The 20,539-nt window shown below is 38.6% G+C and overlaps 1 protein-coding gene across 1 annotated transcript in view; it reads left to right on the forward strand.

Moving 5' to 3' along the window:
- Positions 1-20,539, forward strand: part of ADCY1 (adenylate cyclase 1) — a 179,614-nt gene that overhangs the window by 130,200 nt on the left and 28,875 nt on the right. The window contains exons 12-17 of the mRNA XM_086468155.1: positions 1,764-1,853; positions 4,702-4,958; positions 5,573-5,699; positions 14,062-14,178; positions 15,334-15,480; positions 15,863-15,961. Coding sequence (XP_086324281.1) covers positions 1,764-1,853; positions 4,702-4,958; positions 5,573-5,699; positions 14,062-14,178; positions 15,334-15,480; positions 15,863-15,961 — 837 coding nt within the window. The remainder of the gene's footprint in view (positions 1-1,763; positions 1,854-4,701; positions 4,959-5,572; positions 5,700-14,061; positions 14,179-15,333; positions 15,481-15,862; positions 15,962-20,539) is intronic.

Genomic DNA, 20,539 nt, shown 5'->3' on the forward strand with positions numbered 1-20,539 from the left:
AGAATGGGCCAACAGGAATCTTATGAAATACAGCATGGAAATGCAAAATCCAGGCCCTGAACTCCCTGCAATGAGAGTGTGGGAACTGACCAGCTCTGCAAAAATGGCCCTGGGGGTCAAGGCAGACAGTACTTTTGGGCCCCTTGAAGTCCCTTCCAACCTAAACTATGATAGTGGTGAAAAAATGCAGAAATAGTCTTCTCTCTTTTTTCACAGTGTCATTGGACACTACTATATCGCCTCCCTTGACACACGGCTTTTCAATGTGAGATTCTTGCAGTTCAAGGTTTTTGTTCTATAATATGCTCACTGTTTTGTTAAAAGTGATATACCTTGGGTATGCTAATATATTTTACTGATGCTGACTGGTAGTTAAACTGGTTTCTGGAGTAGCAAAATAACTCTGATCCATAATATGCTTATATAAGTCCAGTACTGATAGTACGTTAGTTATTCCCCATCTCCATTTACATGGACTAATCCGTACTGAAGCGAGAATGTATTTGAAGATCATGGGGTTTTATTTTTCCTGTAATTGCTGTATTCTCATGTTTCACAGCCCAAATGAAGTTGATTCACCTATAACTATCTCAAACTTTTAATTCATAGTCACACATACAGGGGAAATGTCTCTGCCTGTGTGAAAGGAAGGGGAGGAGTTTCAATACGTGATTTCTGTTGTGTCAAGGCCACAGAAGCCCCTCTTTATGAGTACTTTGCTGCCTGCTTGAAGCTATGCTTCTGATGTTGATGATGCCCGTGAAGTGAACAGCTTTTCTTCAGGACTGGTGACTTTCATCCAAAAATTAGGTGGTTTTTTGCTTTATTGGATCTTAAGTCAAATCCAGTCTTGAGCCCCCTCCTTTTAAGGGACGTGGGATTGTTCTCACTTTAAATTTGCATGTTTCTTGGAGTTCATTCTTGCCCCTTGAAGTCACTGGAAGAAGTCCTGTGGTCTGAAAGACATATCATGGATCCAGTTGATAATAGATGCCCCAGACATTCTTAATGCAAGGGAAAAAGAAGGAAAGCAGCTTTCCCTGAAACCAAAGTGGATCAATATGACTGGAACAAGCAGAAGTACTATAGCCTGACAGACCTATCCTTCCTCTCTCACCTGCTGTCACTGGCTTCATATGTGCTCACAGCAGCAAGCACTTCACAGTGATGGAATCAGAGTAAAAGTGGAGATGAGCAAGAGATTCACAAGACTCCATTCCATCAGACATTTTTATTCTCTACTGCTCTTTTTGCTCTGTCAAATTCAGTATTTTTAATGAGTCTTGATAATTAAAACTATCCTGGCATTTAACCTGACTATTCATAGCAGAAGACACGAACACCACTCCAAAATTCTATGCTACTGCAGTACGTTCTCTTGAATCACTATGTGTAGCTGATAATTTGCAAGACAAAAAATGCTTTGGGTATTTCTTCATAAGAACAAAACCAAATGCCATCCTAATTTATTATTTGTTTATAAGCAGACATCCTACTAACCTTTCACAGAGTTTTAATTCTAGTAAGAAATAATGTATAATAATTGCACATTTATTACCCCCAAAAATGCAATACAATTAAAACACATATACACAGTAATAACTGCATTCTTGTTCCTTAATTTGCAGTGCAGGCAAAATTTCTGTATCCCTTGTTCACTTCTCTTTATAGACTACTAAAAAATAACAACCCTACTTTAAAAACTATTTTTAAATCTTTATCTATAAATCTTTATCTATAAATCTTTTTTTTTTCTTTCTTAGTGTTTTCCAGGGTGCCTGACAATACAAATTCGTACCATTTTATGTATTTTTATTGTGATCTTAATATACTCTGTGGCTCAAGGATGTGTGGTGAGTATGTAAATCAAGTGTCACTTAATTTAGCATTCTGTTCAAAGAACAACCTGTTATGGATCCATTAAACACATACCATATTCTCGGCTGGTGAATTTCTACTCTTTTTATTATTCATACTTGCAGAGCATGTTTCTTCATGATTAAAGCCCTTTGCTATAATTTGAACTTTCACTGCCCTGAGTCAGGGTGTTGAATTAGGAATGGCAAAGCTATTAGCAAATTACATAGATAATACCTAGTCAACATCTCTAGAAAATTTTATATCATACCTTAATATCACAGAGTCTGATCATGTCGTGTACTTTATGGGGAAACTATTTTTAAATGTTCAGCTTGCTTACGAGTTCAGTGGCTGATATTTTGTGACAGACAAGGCATGGTATCAAACAACTTCGCTTACTTCTATGTGGCAACTTATAGAACGCATTTCTTTATAATAACAGGGGGATATTTTCAGTCCAGGCAGATCAGAAAAGATAACAAGATCCTAAAAGATGGACAGTATTGCATAACAAGAGGTGCTTACACTGTGCTACTTACATGATCCATTCACATCTAATGTCTAGGAAGCTTCTCTCGTATGAAGTGAACTTGCTCAATACTTCTGAAAATTGAGCTTCTTTTACTATAGATTAACAGCTACATGGTGCACTTGAATGTCAAATAGGATTTAAACTTCTACCTAAAAGTCTGGCATTTAGCTGCCTTGTCAAATTCCCAGCAGTCAATTTCAGCATTTTGACTGCTAATGCTAAGGAATTAAACATGTTAGAGTACCCAAAGGGAAGAATTCGCACAAAAAAATAGCACGCTAACACAATTGGAAATGCTGAGGAGGCAGATGTCTCAAATCATGCCTCTCTGAGGGCTTTAGGCAATGTGTTCTGACCAATAGGAAGACTGATTTCATGAGCAATTCCCAGTGCTAACTGAGGTGCCAAGCCTCTTATTTTGTGTATTCACTCGTCCCTGGACCTGCCCTGAGAACATCTACCAAGCTGATTCCCATGAAATGAATGGGCAGAGGATCCCTTGTCTGCAAATTCCAATGTCCTGAGAGGCACCAAGAATTACTGATGTTCAGACATTTCTGGGAATTCCTGTACATCAAGCTGTGTGAGTAATGCATAGCCCTAATAGCACACAGACGTACATGTGGCTCTTAATGTGCGTATAAGCACAAAATGGATAGAGATGTGCAGTACCTCCAAGCTAGCTAGGATCTCAGCCAGCCCTGTGTTTCTGGCTTTGGGATTGAGATTAATATTATGACAGCTGGAACCTTTGTGGATCAGCCCCCACAGATCACTTTGGCCAACCGTAAAAAGGACTGTTGTTGACACTTAAAGATGGGTGAAAATGAGAAACACATCATAAGGCGTAAGGCAATGTTGAACATCAGTGGAAGAAGGCAGACTAGAATTCAGAAGTTCTGGCCTCCAACAAGGCAGTAATCATTCAGTTACAACTTAGATCACAAATATAACTTTATCCTTTATTGAAACAAAAATAGCCTGTAACCGTTGAAATCCTTAGGAGAAATGTTTAATCAGTAGAAAATATTTGTTCCTCCAATGTAGTACCTCTAGAATTCTCAGCTAGCAGAGGTGCTAGGTATTGAAGTTTCACTCTTGGTTGTAGAGGAGATGGTGTTCTCCTGGATGGATTGTCCATCATTTATGAAGCCCTCATGCATGCCTATGTTTTCAGATGAGTTTAGTATGACCGCATTTTTAAGGATATTGAACAAAATCACATTAAACAGATTTCTCACTTCACTCTTTCTCATTTCATTTCATAATGTTAGCCAATATGCTTTAACTCACATTTTATCTGTTATGTCTCATCTTTTTAAATGACTACAACCCCCTGTAAAATATATTGCTTAATCACCTTTCAGGTTGTCAGTTATTTTACAGCATGCTATAAAATTTCATTATCAGTGGTTAGGATGAAATAAAAAGGTCTAATAACACACTTCAAAAGAGAAGCTTAAGTACAGGGCAGGGCTTAGGTGGCAGTGCCTCTTAAAATGAATTTCTCACTACCATCCCACTCTCCCACTTTATGCTAACTCTTACTCTCTCCCTTTGTAAGGGGTAAAGGCTGGAGTGCAATTAAAACCGGAGCTCTAGGGACTTGCACTATTTGTCAGAAATTCCTCCCTTCCTTGGGTAACAGCTCTGAGATATGTACATGGCATAGCCTTTGGAAGAAGGAGGTTAAATGTCCTCAAATTTCCCATATTTCTCAGTCTAGGGAGGAAATGGAACTCAGGATAACTGAAATGGCAGGGATAATTAAAGATGAGGCCTTGTATTTGAATCACGTGATAGCAGAAGTAGCTCTGAGGTGGATAAAAGATATTATTCATGTTTAGCTTTTCAATCAAAGTTTAAAATATTTTTTATTTTATATTTTATTAATTGGAATTGATACAATTTACATAATAAAACAAACACATTTCTTTCTGTGCTCTGTGCAAGAACCTTTCTCACCCACATGGCCACGTAAAATGTTTACTGAAGTTCCTTAATTTTGCTGGAATATGTTGGCTTGAGAATTTCTTGGGTTTGAGTACCGGGAGGCAAACTATTCAACTAAGCCCAGACTTTAATTGGTTGGCCTTACTGGCCTCTAATGGACAAAGAGCATCCAACACCTAAAACCAAGTAAAGCATTACAGCAAAAGGAGGGAGATTTTATTAGAGCAGTGAGGTGGATGGGAACTCCACAGCCATATTTTCCAATTAGAAACAACCTACAGTCATCTATCGCAGCTGCATTTCTGGTTATTTCATATTTAACTTTGTCCCCTTCTTGCCTCTCCTGTCTTTTCTAGGTTGGCTGTATGCCTTGGGTTTGGAATACCAACTCCAGCAGTTCAATAGTTATTATTTCTCCTGGTGGAACAAATAAAACAATGAATGAACTTCCATGTGACACAGCCCACTATGCTTTCCTTTCCTGTATAGTGGGGACTCTCACCTTGGCAATATTTCTACGTGTATCTTCCTTGCCAAAAATGATTCTTCTGCTTTTTGTTACTATTTTGTACATAGTTATTCTGGAACTCAGTGGTTACAGAAAAGCAGTGGGGTAGGTACCTTGCAAAGTTGAAGTTGTGTGTAGATAGTCACGACATCGTCTGCTCATCTGTGAATTGTCCTGTAGCATTCAGTGCTGCTTAGGGCTATATACTCAGTAGACTGTAAGAAATACTTAAGCCATGCTTTCCCCACCAGTTGTAGGATCTAGTAATATCCATCAACAAGAGACCAGCTTTTGGGAACTAGCAACTGTTACCCCGTTGTTCTGTCGGTTTATGCCAACATACCTCAGCTGAACACACTGCAGTCTAACATGAAAGAGAAAAACAGTTAAAAACTTCACTTCTGTATTTCAGCAGTCCTCAACCAATTCCAATTTCATTTAAGCTTTTGAGTTTTTAAGTGGTTTATATTTCCTAGTTAAAAGCAGGTACACATGTTACAATAATGTATAGCATTATAAAATCCTCAAGAAGTTGAATGTTGGTGTGATGCAGTGATCAGATTTACTATCACCTATCTCTCTGCCCACATGAGCCTCCTCAGAAAACGCTACTGATTAGGGGGTACCCACATATTCTAAACTAAAGAACTGATTTAAAAATATGCCGTGTTAGGTATTAGAACCTGAAATAACCCATTTATTTTCCTTTTATTTTTAAGGGGTGGCTCCTTTTATATGCGTGGCTATGAACCAATACTAGCCATTTTGCTATTTTCTTGTGCTTTGGCACTGCATTCCAGACAGGTGGACTTGAAGCTGCGTCTGGACTACCTCTGGGCTGTGCAGGTAAGTCATAGGACTTTGCTTTCTAGTATCCATGCACACAAAATGATGTCTAACTTTTTGAACTGGCTTTCAAAAATCACTGGAGAAGTGATTTTTTTCATTTGTTTGTAGTTGTTTCGTAACAGTACATCATTAATGAAGTAATGTATTTCTATCTAAGGTGCATTATGAATAGTGAGAATTTCAAACATGGGAAATTGACTGTAAGGAATATAAACTTGAGATAAAGAAATTAAATCCATGGGGTTTTTTTCATCTTACAATACAAAAAGGGGTGAAAATAAGTTGATGTTCAGGTAAACTGAAAAGAAGCAAATAAAATTGATAAAAGGAAATACTTATACCCATATCATGTAATGAAACTATGGAGCTCTTTCTCAAAGGAAGATCGGAAATTATTTAGATACCTAGTGCGTGGACATTTTTTTAAAAAATCTATTTGCTAACTGCCACAATCACAGCAAAACCTATAGAAATTATATTAGCCGTAAGCAGGGGAATTGGGAAATGTCTACCCCCGTCATGCCTTTCAGAAGTCCTATTACCCCCTGCAAAGTGTTCCACACTGGCCACTGAGGGAAAGCTGAAGAAGATGTGAGTTTATTTTAGTGGAATTTGGAAGCTGCCTTTATGATAAATCTTATGCTTTTGTAGTTCACAGGGGTCACATCCTGTTCTCACCTGCACGCCGATAACTATGTTGAGGACTGTGTATATTGTCACAGTGCTTGCTTTTATGTGTAAGATCAGGAATGGAACACTTGGGTTAAACACATCCCTGGCTCTACTGTTACCTAGAATGGAGAAATCAGGAATGACTTAGCTCTATTATCTTCCACTCTTAAAGTTTTTCTGCCTAACAGTTAAGCTCTGATGGGATTTTTTTGTTGTCTTGATGTCCAAGACCATGCCCACCTCCTTTATGATTTAAGTTTATCTTGTTCTGTAATTTCTGTGGACTCTGTGCTGTTTATCTGAGTCAACAACATGTGATCACTTCATTTAATTTTTGTCCTGTGACCTGCAGTATTGGTAGGTGCTGTGCCTATCAGCCTCAGAAGTTTGTTTCGGACAAACTGATAACGGTTTCCGCTTGCTGTGGTGCCAAATACAGTTTTTAGGTGGAAAGAAAAAATCCCTGACTTTGAAACTCAGAGCAGCCCACGACTAGCTGTATAGCAGCTATCTTTATATAGTTTGGCACATGGTGGAGGTATGTGAGTGCCATATGATCCATGAATATGAGACCTTCTGGATTTTGTCCCTAGTCACGAAACAGAGTAGTAATCAGGAAGATGCTGTTTTGCTGTCCTGTGGCCTTCCAAAAGGTCAAGAGTGAGTTCCAGCATCTTAAATGCTTTTCATCATTCCAGCTACTGTGACTTGCACAGTGAATTCTGCATCCCTAAGGAATGTACTTCTTAAAGTTTCTTAGTTTTAAGTCAGCTTTTCTTTAGCGATCAACTAGTTTTAAAAATTCAAGTACCGGAAAGTAATGGCATTCTTGCCTGCTGAAAGACCAGAACTAGGCAATAGTAAAGGAAGAAGAATAAACTCTTTCTGTTTTCTTGAGGCCAGGTTTTACAGAAATACCTAGTCGTCTACCACTATTGTTAAAAGCATTGTGCATTTACTCCAAAGGACAATAAGGGGAGTTAAGACATATGGATGCCTATCAAATTTCAGTAATGTCCAGCAGCATCTTCAGGTGCTGTTTCAAAAAGAGCTTTTCATCTGAGATCAAATGCCATTTTCAGATCTTTTCAATTGCAAATCAAGTACTTATGTGGTACCATTTTCTCTGTGAGATTTGCATGATAATAATCAGACAGGAAGAAAAATCAGTGTAGGTAGAAAATTCAGAAATTTGGGATCAATGTAACAACCATTCTTTGAAATCAGTGTGCTGGGTAGATACTTGGCCTCTTTGCTGATCTGTGCATCTACCCTTGTTCTTCTCGATTCCACTTAGAAGATCTATTCCCTGTACAATAAATAATATTGGATAACTTGTCATAAGGAATGTTGCCCTGGTTTCCACTCTCTGTATCAATTGTAAATGATGCTGAATACAAGGGCTAATTAACATGCATAAGTACCCTTTGGATGTTACAGATGTGCTTATGGTGCTTACCTATTCAAATGCATAAGCAATGTTTGTATTTATTAGGCTCTTTGGCATCGTGAAAATCTGAGTATTAAAAGCTCTGGGAAGGCTGTTGGCTGGCAATATCTATATGTTAAAACTGCCTTTGAATAGTCAGCAAACTCCAAGCTACTGATAGTTTAACAATTTTTGAGAGGAGACAAGGGTAAAAACCACCTTCCTGAGTGACAGTTTTTCTAGCTGCTGGACTGCAGGAGCTCTGTATATGGTTAAACAGCATTCTCAGTCTTGTTTCTCTCCCATTGAACCATGTTGGTTTAACTTGGTTATGTTCTCGTTAGCAGAAGTTTTAGAAAGACCACTGACTTACTGCGCAGGCACTGTGGAGACTTTCTTCTGTTTTACAGTGAGTGTGCTGGTTCTTTGTGCAAACGCTGAATTGCATGAACCACTGCTAGAGCTGGAGACTCACATCTCCCAGTAGCCAGCCGCTGCTGTGTGAAAGGTGTGCCAACATGGTACAACACGTATTTTTAGGAAGCATCTCAGCTGTTGGCTTACAACTGGGAGAATTTCAGGCTCAAGGGCTGTTCTGGAAACCGTAAGCACTTTGTTTGCATACTTTTAGTAAGGCTAATTCTGGGGCTAATCCTGTAAAAATGGTGTCAGATGAATAAAACCATTTGTGGCATAAGCTGCAATAAAAAGGATCTAATATAGATATTTTCATTTACTTCATTGTGAGCAACAAACAATTAGTACTAACTAAATGATATTTTAAATACTGAAACTATTCTGCAATTAATACCATTATTAAGAAGAATATACAGATAGATGCTCAGTGGTCTGTGCCAAGGTCTGAGGAAAACCCATTTCCATAGATTTTCTCTGTCACATCAAGAAAAAAATATATTTTGAAGAAAAGCGGTTTTTAAGCAAGATAAACTGATTTAGAAAAATTAGGCAGTTTCAAGAAAAGTTAATCTAATTTCCATGCATCTAGGTTGCATAACCAGAACAGAGATAATACAGCATGATTTATGTACAACATGTGGGAAAAATACTTTTTCCTGATTGATGATAAGTTGTTAAAGCATTTATATTTATACTTACCATTCACACATCAATGGTGTTATAGGTTCTTGTTGATTTTGCTAGGTTTTTTCCTGTGCTAAATTTAACCTCTCTAAATATCACAGTCTTTCCAGAAAATATCTTTTGGTTGCTTTTTTTTTTTAATAGGCAGTGAGAGGAGAATTTCATTTTCTACATAAAGTTGTTGAGTAACTCTGTGTGCCTCAGATGACAATAACTGTGAATAGCAAATACAGGAGCATTTTACTTATTTGAGAACTGATAATCACTTTTGATTATGCAAATTATTCAACAAAACTGGGAAAAAAAAACAGTGGACAAATAAATACAAGCAATAAATTTGTGAAGAAACTAAAACTGCCGAAAATATGGAGTTGCTCACTCACCCAGAATTTGTCAGGGAAGGAAAAGAAGAATAATACAATGATATGACTGATTGTTGCATTCTTTAGGGAATACCAGAATATCATTCAGCTGTCTTTTCTAAACACTTGTAAGAAAGACATATTTTCCAAGGCTTGCCATGCGTGCTGGGACTTACTCTTGAAAACCTGGCCCCTGGGCATCAGTGTGATGGGTCTCTGCCCTGGGGCTTTAGTGCCACCTTCAGGTACAGAGATGATGGTTCTGCGACTTCTTTATAGCTGTAGCTTGAAACAGTGGATTTTCCGGGGATAACTCTTCAGTCAGTGACATTGCTACAGCTTTTTGTGCTTATTAAACAGTCACCTGATAGCTCAGGTGATACAACAGCTCAGACCACTTCCCAAACGGGATGTGTCACCAGTTACCAACATTGTAAAAACTGTGGGATGCTGCGAAACTTTAAAATGCAATAGCTGTTAATTACCTTGATGTCAAAAGCCATAGTACCAAAGAACATTTTAAATTTTGTCACGCAGTCTGAAGCAAAAGCAAAGCCTGCTTTTAAATACTGCAGCTCTGGAAATGCACTTAACTTTTGCAAAATGACCTAGCTGCCACGGATACCAAACAGGTATAAGCAAAAAGCAGAATATGAAAAATGATGTTGCTCATGCTGATGTATTTTCTTTCTTCTTTATATTCACAATAGTCTGCCTTGTTTTTTGAGCCAGCAGCTGTTGGACAGATACCATGCTGGCAGCTTTCCTTAGTTAACCAATAGGAATAGGGGCAAATAGATGAAGGTTTGGATGCTATTTAGCTGTCTGAATAATATTTCCACCAGGAATGTAAATACCTGTGATCTGTGCTATTTTAATCTCCTTTCTCCAGCCCCAAGTACTCCTTCTCCCTTCACAGTGTCTATTTTGCCTGAGAAAGGGAGATGCCTACATATCCTTTTTATCTCAGCTGCTCAGAGAGTAGGCACTGAGAGTTCATGAGTCACAAGGAGAAAAGACATTTTCATTGCATTCCCCTGAAGGGCAGAAAGCAAGAAGCTAGAAAAAGACCCAGAAAATTTCATTAATCAGTTTACTTTGCTCTCCATAGAGCCATGTGATGGGATAGTTTTAGAGTCGTCACTGCTGAACATGATCAAGTCTTTTTTTTAACCTCACCTCCCCGCTTTGTCTTCCCTTGAAAAAGACACGAGGAGATCTTTCGTCTTTCCCCAGGCAGCTCCTGAGGAGTTGCGTAAATGAGAGCTGTCTTCGGCAGTGCAGGGCGAGAGGATGGATACTCAAACTGTGCAGTAGTAGCAGAGAAGGTACACTTCAGTTCATATTCCTAGCAGATCACTTTAATAAAGGCAGGAGTTAGACATTTGGTATGTCTGGATGGTATAAGTGCGGTCCGTGCAGAGACTTCGGCTAGGGTACCAGCAACACTATGGCAGTAGTAATGCAGTGTGTGGCCTAAGTTAGTATACCTTGCTTTTCAGCAGAACTGAGTAGCTCAGAGGGAGTGCTGTGCTAATTCCATGAACGTTCTGCTTCTAGGTCTGGGGCTAGGTCAGGCAGAGCTAACACGGCTGATTCTTCGTGGCCCCACATAGGCGTTGCCAGTGCAAATGTCTCCCTGAAGCACAGGGAGAGAGTGCAGTCCAGGCTAGGAAGTGCCTGAGTTAAGAGCACTTGACCTACATTCCCATCGTCCTGCTGTTTGCATAGTTTGTCTCTATTTAGGGTTTGCTGCCATTACCCACTACGGTATCATTCAAGGGCCATCTATGACCTGAGTGGCTTTCATCTCATTTCTGGCAACCAAACCTTGTCGGAGTCCATACTGTAGTTAATAGTTTTGCATCCGAAGAGGGGAAGAGACGCTTGCTAGGTGTGTTGGAAATGTAGCATTCTACTGTGTTGCTTAGCAATGGTGACATCCTTGATGCCTTTCCCTGCTCTCAGAGGGTTTTGCCACCCCTTCAGCCATAACTTTGGTGGCTTGGTTTGAGCCACTCGCTCTTCACTCAAGAACTCAGTTCTCAGGCTTTTAGTAACAGCTGTGGTCCATCATTGTGAACATTGTCACACACATACCTACACACACATAGTAGTGTCACTAGCATTTCTCTCCCAGTAGTTTCATGACTTGAAGCAAGTTTCATTACTTGAAGCAAGATAGAAAGGAAGAGAAAAGCCATCACATGCCTTAAATCCTATCAGAAGGAAACAACCAGAAAACCAACAGACTAGGGTGCCCTTCCTCATTTATTTTGTGCTGGTATATTAGAATTGTCTTCTATTTCTCTGCATCAAAGGCTAGACAGAAGTCCAGCAACATGACCAAGGTCACAAGGGTCTGCTTCAGGGCTGGCAGCTTTGTCTTTGTGCTATGGCATGCTCTGAAACCTTTGTTGTGAATCGTACACAATGGTAGAAAACACTACATATTGCTGAAGAACCTTCTCAATGATGTCTTCCAAAATGGTCCACATGGTTTGGTCCACAACTGTGCAAGGCAGATGAATCTGGTCATGCATTTCTGTATCAGAAGTAAACAGCAGCTGCCATTGATTGAGCAACATCACCATCCATGCAATGTGTCAAACTGATTACTCCACTCACCTACCCCTGCTTGAGTACTTTGACTTGTCCAAAAATCTCTATAACCTGCCCCAAAGGTGTACTGCTCCTTAGGCTGCTATTCTGCCCCATATTGTATTGGAAGCTTAACTGAGATGCTTAAATATTCCTCGGAAGAAAGCAACAAAAAAGTTCCTATTCAAGAAGGGATTTTTTTATTCAGAGCATGAATTCAGTTTGAAAATCTCTTTGCTGTCATCAGAGTAAAATTTCCCATATTCTGGTATGGTGTAAAAATGGAGTTGTAAGCTTGGTTTGGATTTTCAGATGGAAAAAGCTTTTTATTTTTACTATTAGAACATTTAAATTCCAAGTCTGCCTAAACACAAGAGGCTGTTACACATGTTTATAGATGACAATAAGTCAGAGACAGAGTTACACCACTAAAGTAGGGGAAGGATATTTTAAGAAAACAGCAAATGAAATTTAAACATCAAAAAAAAGTGTCAGAAAACCAGTTCACAAACAGGAAATAGGCACTTATTTTGAATAAAAATTTCAGGCATATCTCTTGCAGAGCTGAACTGCTATTTAATGTTTACTGGTATTTCATCTTTGGAATAAATTCTGCTTCGTATTACATGAATTAGAGGAGGATCTGAGACTTTATTTCAAAAAGGAATGATTCCCGAAGAAGTTATGTTTATAAAACCAATTCTCTTTCAGCATTCTTTCTGCTTATAAAGAAATTTAAGAATACAGAAGTAAACTCCAAGGCAAAGTGGACTATGTCAGTTGAATGAAAAGGTTGTTTCCTAAGTTTTGTCATGGAAAGCAAAAATCAGCTTCCTGAAAAAAAAAAAAAAAATCCCATTAAAAGGCTGTTGCAAGACTATACAAAGGCAAGAGGTGACTGGTTTTCTTCTGCTTAGACAGGAATGGATAGTGAGAAAAGTATGTGGACTTTGTGATAGATCAGGACAGCAAATTCTAGATACAAAAGAGACACCAACAAAGATTAGAGCAGATTCTTCAGTGGTTTACATGATTATAGTTTCTCAACAATGCCAGATAATTTGGCCTTCCAGTCCTCTGCTGACTGTGACAAGATAAACAAAATCATATTGGGATCACAGCAGAAGATTTGTGTTGCAGTTCTATGAATGTGATTGAAGAGCAAAGAGTAAGCTGTGGTTTCTATGAGATGAATTATATGGTACGGATCAAATGTTTGCTAATTGAAATCAGAATGTGGAGCCAAAAGTCAGTCTAACAACAAGGAGCAAATTCCAGAGAAGTAATTTTGCAGAAGAGCCTACTAAGGACTAGGCAGGAATTTGTAAACCTAAGAGTCCCAAGTGAGATCCCTAGATATTCACTATTTTTCCAATAAGGGGCCTGATTTTAGAATTGTTCCCTAATATGTGACTCTCACAACTCCTGTGAGTCAAGACACTTGCAATAAGATACCAGTATCTTGGATTAAGGACTTTAGCTATGTTAACTCCAGGCATTCTTTCTGACTGCTGTCATTCACATGAATGATAGAATTTCTGTTGCTGTTGTGCACAGAAATTTCTGTGCGCAGGAACTTTTTATGCTTTCATGACAAATATTAATTAAAACCACCTCTAGAAATGCTAACTATTTTTATATTAAAATACTGGGTTTTAATTCTTAAGGAGGTTCAATTTTAAAACCTTTTTCTTTGTTGAAGTTACCATCTTACCAAGTTTGTTTCCATTTTACTGCAAAATGATGTAGGTTTGCTTTAAAACACTGGTGATTCTGCAGGCTTCTCTTTTTTTGAAAGGTGGATCAAGTACTGCTGTCACTGTCTCCACCTACCTGGGAAGTAATTGGCCTCCAAGGCCAGTGTGACTTAAGGGGGGCTATTCTAGCTTTTTACTCAGTAAAAATATCAAGGGCCTGTTTAAAAGAACAGAGAACTACAGAAGACACCAATACACGTAGCTGATCAAGCCTTGAAAGTAGTCATCAGCCCAGAGACTTTAGCTTGAATTACTAAGGACTTAAAGGGATTTTGCCTTGATGTAAAAGCACAGTGTAGGAGAACCGTTCCCACTCTACTTTGCAGGCATTATTTTGCTCAGTTTAATTTCAAAAGATGAATTAATAGAAGCTATTTGATGGCTTCAGCTAATTATTTGCTTTTTGGAAAGGTTTTTCTCTTCCTTTATACCCACAGGCAGAAGAAGAGAGAGACGATATGGAGAGAGTCAAGCTGGATAATAAAAGAATTCTCTTCAACCTGTTGCCAGCACATGTTGCACAGCACTTTCTTATGTCTAATCCAAGAAATATGGTAAACCAAGATAAAATTTCAATACATGGTGATGTTTCATGGGTGTGACTCTGTAGCTTGGGACATCTTTCAGATATGGTTTCGAGAAAGGCTTGGACTTAGAAAATTTCATTCATGTTAAAAGGAATAGTTTTGTAAAAACTTGTGTTCAAGAATTAGATGGGGATTATTTATTTCACTGTAGTGTCCTCCTTCACTGAAGAATTCTAATAAAAAGCAGGGTAATGGAATTTTGTGTCATTCAGTGTCAATGCAGCCAAGTGTCTGTATGCAAATCACTAATTTATTTTTTTTTCACTCAATTTAGAACACTGGGATTTATCACAGTATTTCATGAGCTCAGTTTTGTTCTGAATGGTGAAGTGTATGAAGTGCCAGACACTTCCATACGAAACACTCTAGTTCTAGAAGTATGCTGATGTTACCAAACCCATCCATTTAAAGTTAAAAACAGATATTTGTACACACCCAAGGAAGACGACAGTGGCTTTAACATCAAGGGCCACAGTGATTAAATAAATTGGTTCAGGACGCCCCTACCAGAGTCCTTCCAGTGCAGCTGCAATACCTGCACTACTGGCGTAGCTGTAACAGCTGTGATACTGCTCTTGAGAGTTTGGATCAATGTATTTGAACCACAGAATAGTGGTTTTATTTTCCATGAGCCCTCCCAATTCTTAAATAGAAACCTTATCGTACAGAACAGGATTATATTGCTAATGTTGAATACAGGACTCTGCAACTCAGGGAAAGACATAAAGGACCGAGGCTGGTTTTGTGCTGCAGGGTAAAATTGTTCCATCTCCTATTTTAGTTATGAAGCAACATTGAGAAAACACAGTTATATTTCTCATACAATAAAAGTTCTACAACTGTTAAGACTTTCTACAAAATTTTTGCTCGCTGCTTCCATGTCTAAACAGAGAAAAAGACTAGTTGCTTTAAATGGGTTTCATAGCTTAGGTGTTAATTTTCTTTTGTGCTTTTGAGTGGAGAGCTGTTTTAACATTTTTTTAGTAAGGCTGGCTTTCTCTCTACCAAAAATGATGGCTTTTGTCCTAGCTATTGCTTAGCAGCAGAATAGATATCATAATAATGATGCCTGGTTTAGATTAAAGTTTTAAAATAAAAATTTTGTCTGCTTATGAACTGCAGGACCTTTATTACCAGTCATATTCACAAGTGGGAGTGATGTTTGCTTCCATCCCAAATTTCAATGATTTCTACATCGAATTGGATGGCAATAACATGGGAGTGGAATGTTTACGCCTGTTAAATGAAATTATTGCTGATTTTGATGAGGTAAGGTCTAAACACTTTGTCTTTTGACCGTATCAGTTCTACCAAATTACTGTCAACAGAGATTATCTGTAGCAACTCAGCGTATCTTGAACTGCCTAATAAAACAGGAGTGTAAACTTACTATTTAATTGTAGTAGGTGTCCACTGAGCTTCTCCAAAGTGCCCAGTTTGTACTTTTAGACTCATGAGTCTGATCTCAAATTCCTCTAATATAGGAAGAGTATTAAAATGCTAGTTAATGGTAGTTTTTTCAATGACCTCAAAGTGGGCAAGCCTTAACTTACCAAAAATAATACGGTTTAATCAACTTGCACATATTATAACTATGGTTGCTTGTCTAAAATATTATGTAATATTTAACAGTTTTATGTTTTAAACAAAGCTTATGGACAAAGAATGTTATAAGGACATAGAAAAGATCAAGACAATTGGAAGTACATACATGGCAGCTGTGGGACTTGTACCTACTTCAGGAACTAAGGTAAGATTTTACATGACAGTCATTTGTGGAGGATCCATTCTCCTTCAATGTCCAGAGGAACATCAGAACCACAACTAACTCTATGTGGTTATAGATAACTTGTATTACTTCTTTACAACAATTTAAATCTGAAATTCAAAGAACTGTAGCCTGAAAAGAAAAATTGCTATCCTAGCAGTTGCTCAAGTGGTGTCATTTTGAATTTCATTGTCTGCAGCTGTGGATTCTCTGCAAATTGGTGTATAAAGCTCCTAAGTCTGAGAGGTATTGTTTTAAACCCAGTATCTTAGATGACCTTGTAAGACTCGGGGAAGAGGAGGCTCTAGGTGTAATGAATTGCTGCAAAACTACCACAAGAATACTAAAATGTGATTTTTAATTTTTTTTTTTTTATACTGAAATCTGAGTGGAACTTACAATCAAAACAAACAGCCTCTCCCAACCCCCATCATGGCCAGGAACTTAGTGCTAGCTGCATTGCTGCACTTTACCCTTGTCCCTCTAAATTAGCTCTTCTTTGTCTTTACCACTAGCATTCTTTTTACCCCTTTAATTACTCAGCAATAAAAAAAGTCCAAAGTCATTTCAGACTCACTAGTTCTGGAGCACAGTTCTTCTGTATTCTCATTACTACTCCTGAGTGTGTTTCTCACCTTAAGTTTGTGTCTTGGGACAGAGATTTCCTAGATTTGCATGCAGCATCTGGAAAAGCAGAAAACCCTGTGGTCAGTGTACTGAATATATTGTATAGAGTACTATGCACGTTAATAATTAGACTAATAAAATTATTTCTATAAAATTAATAATGTGAGGGATGTAATGAAAATGAAAGTAATCCATACACCTAGTCTACCCAGAATTTCCAGACAGCTCTCCCTTATTCTGATCTGCATGTACGTGTATTGTAGATCATCGTGGTTTAACCCCACAGCCATCAACTAAGCACCACGCAGCCACTTGCTCACTCCTCCCTGCTCCCAGTGGGGTGGGGAGGAGAATCGGAAAAAGAATTAAACTCGTGGGTTAAGATAAGAACGGTTTAATAATTGAAATAAGATAAAATAATAATGATAATGATCATAATAACAGAACATACAAACGAGTAATGTAACAGTTGCTTACCACCCACCAACCAGGCCCAGCCCATTCCTGGCTAGCGATCCCGGAGGAGAAAATCCCAAAACCACAATCTCAGAAGAGAGCGAGCCCCCAGCCTCCTGGCTAACCCTCATCTATATACTGAGTATGGAATATTCCATTGGCCAATTTGGGTCTGTTGCTCTGTCTATGCTCCATTCCAGCTTCTAGAACACCTGTACGCTAGCAAGACATGAGAAGTTGAAAAGTCCTTGATTCCTTAGCAACAACTGAAAACATCAGTATATTGTCAATGTTCTTCTCATAGTGAATCCAAAACACAGCACTTTTCTAGCCACTAAGAAGCGAGCTACTAAGAAGAAAAAAAAATAGCTCTATCCCAGCCAAAACCAGGACATGGAGGTACACTCATGCATATGGTTTAGCATTGCAAAGTAACACTGAATTAGAGGGCAAAAGCAAAAAAAGGGCCAGAAGATGGCCTGTGAACTTTCTAGCAACAATTATCCTTGTTAAGTAAATAAAAAACAAGTCCACATTGAAATCAACTGTCAGAATCACGTTGGAGTATACACATGCAACTCATTTTCTGGTCTGCAGAGTATTTACAACTGACGCATTTCTTTGTATCATTCCTAGAAACCTACACAAAACAAAAAGGTATTTTTAAAACTCTGTTTATGCTGAAATGTTTGACTCCTGGGTCCTGAGTCAGGCAAAAAAATCGATCCTTTGAATTTTGTTCAGTGTGATCTGAGGCAAACAGGCAACAGTATACTTGTGCGTCTGCTATAACTGCTCTTTGAACTATAATCCTGAAAACAAGTGTGTTATTTGGTAACTTGGGCAGCATATGTTCCAAAACCTAAACATGTTTATCTCTTGTATTTTGTAGTTGCTAACTGAAGGGTCAGCTGAGCTAGCCCAGTACTGAAGATACTGCTCTGAGCTTATGATAGTAATGCATTTTAAATCACTGCAGGAAGTCTTGTACAAGACTCTGCCTTTCTCTGAAATCTTGGGGCAAATTTTGATCTTTTCTCTACAGGTAGAATTTATTTGACATTCTGTATTCTAGAAAACCTAAAGATCTTGTATGAAACAGTCAATATTTTTTACTTTAACTTGGGATTTTAGCTCTTCTTCGATATCTTCCCACTACTTATGTGATGCAAATGAGTAGAAATTGTTCACGTCCTCTTGACAGTTTCCCACTAGGTCTTTAGCATGCAGCTATGAAGTGAAATGATCCTGGGTAGCCCGTTGTGCACAGACAATCACTGCCAACCATCACAAAGTCCCTGGGCTGCCCTGTGGGGTCAGATGTGTCCATGGGGACCGTAACAGATTCAGGTGCTTCTGGTCTCCCCTCTGCCAGGGGTGTCTCAGCTTCATCAGAAAATCTGGCATAGCCACCAATTTCATACTAGGATTTTGACATGAGCAGGAAGCAGTGGACAGGGTTAACCATGCTCTTTACTGAGGATATTTACACACATAAGAACCCAGTACCCTGATGAATTTACATATTTAAATCTCATATTTTACAGGACTGTTGTTTCTGCAGCTTGACTTCAGCAGGTGGTGGTAGTAAATGCACATTGCCTCTGTCAGAGTGGTTTTGTTGTGATGTTCTGTGCAGTCTTTCCAGTAACTATTCCTCTGATGTTTAAATAAATAACTGCTTGCCAGTTACACCATCAGGGCAGCACACAAACCAAGCTCTTTGTAGATCTTTTGCACAATAGAAGTTCATTGTTTGTGTAGAGTCCTTTGAAATTACGTCTGTGATTTCACCAGGGTCTTGACTTTACCAGAGTCCTAACTTTGTGGTGTTCTTCAGTGCAGGTTCAAAAGAGTTTGCCAGTAATCCTTTTGAGAGGCATCTATCACCTGCAGCACATCCAGTATTTGTCACTAGTCCTCTCTCCTGCAACCCTGAGGGGCATTGCAGGAAATGAAAGCATTCACTGGGCAGCAAAGAAATGGAAGGATAAAGAATATAAAGAAGATTAGAAGATTAAATAAACTATACACTCCTCCCTCCCTCCTCCAGACATTCAATATTCTTTTCCTTCTCTGTTGGAAGTGTAGCCATCAACTCTTTAAACTTAATTCTTGTTCTTCCTTTGTCTTGGTGAGGTTGGAAAGTAGTAGAGCTAGTTGACATTGCAAGAAGCAGAATGCCAGAGACCCAGGCAGGTAAATAAAAATATCCTTCCTAAAAATTTGGACTGGCCCAAAGATGACTTTCATTATTTTTTGTTAGCTCTGATTTTTGTAGATTTCCCAGCCACACGAAGGATCCCTTTCAAACTGAACTGAATAAAGCAAATAGCAACCTGTTTCTGAGGTTTCTCAGCCACTGTCAAGTACTCCATTTATAAAATCTCACTATTATCACAAAAACCCAGTGAGCTCTCATCTCATGCCAGCTGCCACAGCCATGTTGTGCAATATCCTCCAGAAGCTAGACTGCCACTGACCCTGAATTTCTTTCACCATATCCTACCTTTAGCCCACTTTCACTTTGCAAATCTGTTCAAGAATTCAGATTTATCATTCAAGTAAGAGCACAACATAGGAGCAACCATACTGAGCCAGGTCAAAGCTCTGTTCTAGTAACCTGTCTTTAACTAGCAAATGGTAGAACCTGGGGGAAGGGCAAGAGTTACAGGACAAACACGCAAGCCTGTGTTTCCACTTTCTAATGATGTGCTGCTTAAGAAATTCTAGAGCTACAGAAAATATCTTTCTACTACTTTGTAGCAAATATTTCTTCCATGAGTTTGAGTAATTATGTTTGCATCTAGCTAACTTTTGGACTCCACAATATCCTCTGAAAAGGAGTTCCATGGTTCAATTAGACTGAAGTTTTAAATAATTTTCATATGTTTTGGGGTTTTTTTAACAAGTTGACGCTTCAGCATTTCATTTGATCCCTTCTGGTTCTTTTGCTTTAGTTCATTTAGGTGTGTTTTATAACAACTCACTTCAGCTTGCCTGGAAAGGAAAGAAAATATGGGTGTTTCGCATCTCACAGGTTTAAGCCTAACAGGAATTTTATCAATGGGAACAGAATGCACCCCATGGAGCAAGCAAAAGCCCCAAAGGGAGAAGAGGGCAGAAACTATAGTTATTAATAATCATCAGGCAAAGCAATTTTGTAAGAAAGCAGGTTCTATTCCCTGCCACGCTCACAACAAACATCTGCAGCTCTCTAGCAACAGAACCACTTTACCACGGGAACTCTGCTTTCAATTCTTCCCAGAAATCAAAAAGAGAGAGGGAAGGGGAAAAAAAACAATTCAGTACTTGAGAAAAGAATGCATGTGCTGTAGCCACCATCAAAAGTTTCTTTTCACAAACAGCAAAATGGGTTAGATTCTTTTCCTAAGCCATCCAGTCTTAACTTGTCATTGTTTTTCACTTCGGTATTTCACCTGCCTCTCAATACCATGCAAATCTAATGTGCAACAC

The sequence above is a fragment of the Leptosomus discolor genome, chromosome 7 (genome assembly GCF_034619465.1).
Source record: "Leptosomus discolor isolate bLepDis1 chromosome 7, bLepDis1.hap2, whole genome shotgun sequence".
Classification (NCBI taxonomy): Eukaryota; Metazoa; Chordata; class Aves; order Leptosomiformes; family Leptosomidae; genus Leptosomus; species Leptosomus discolor.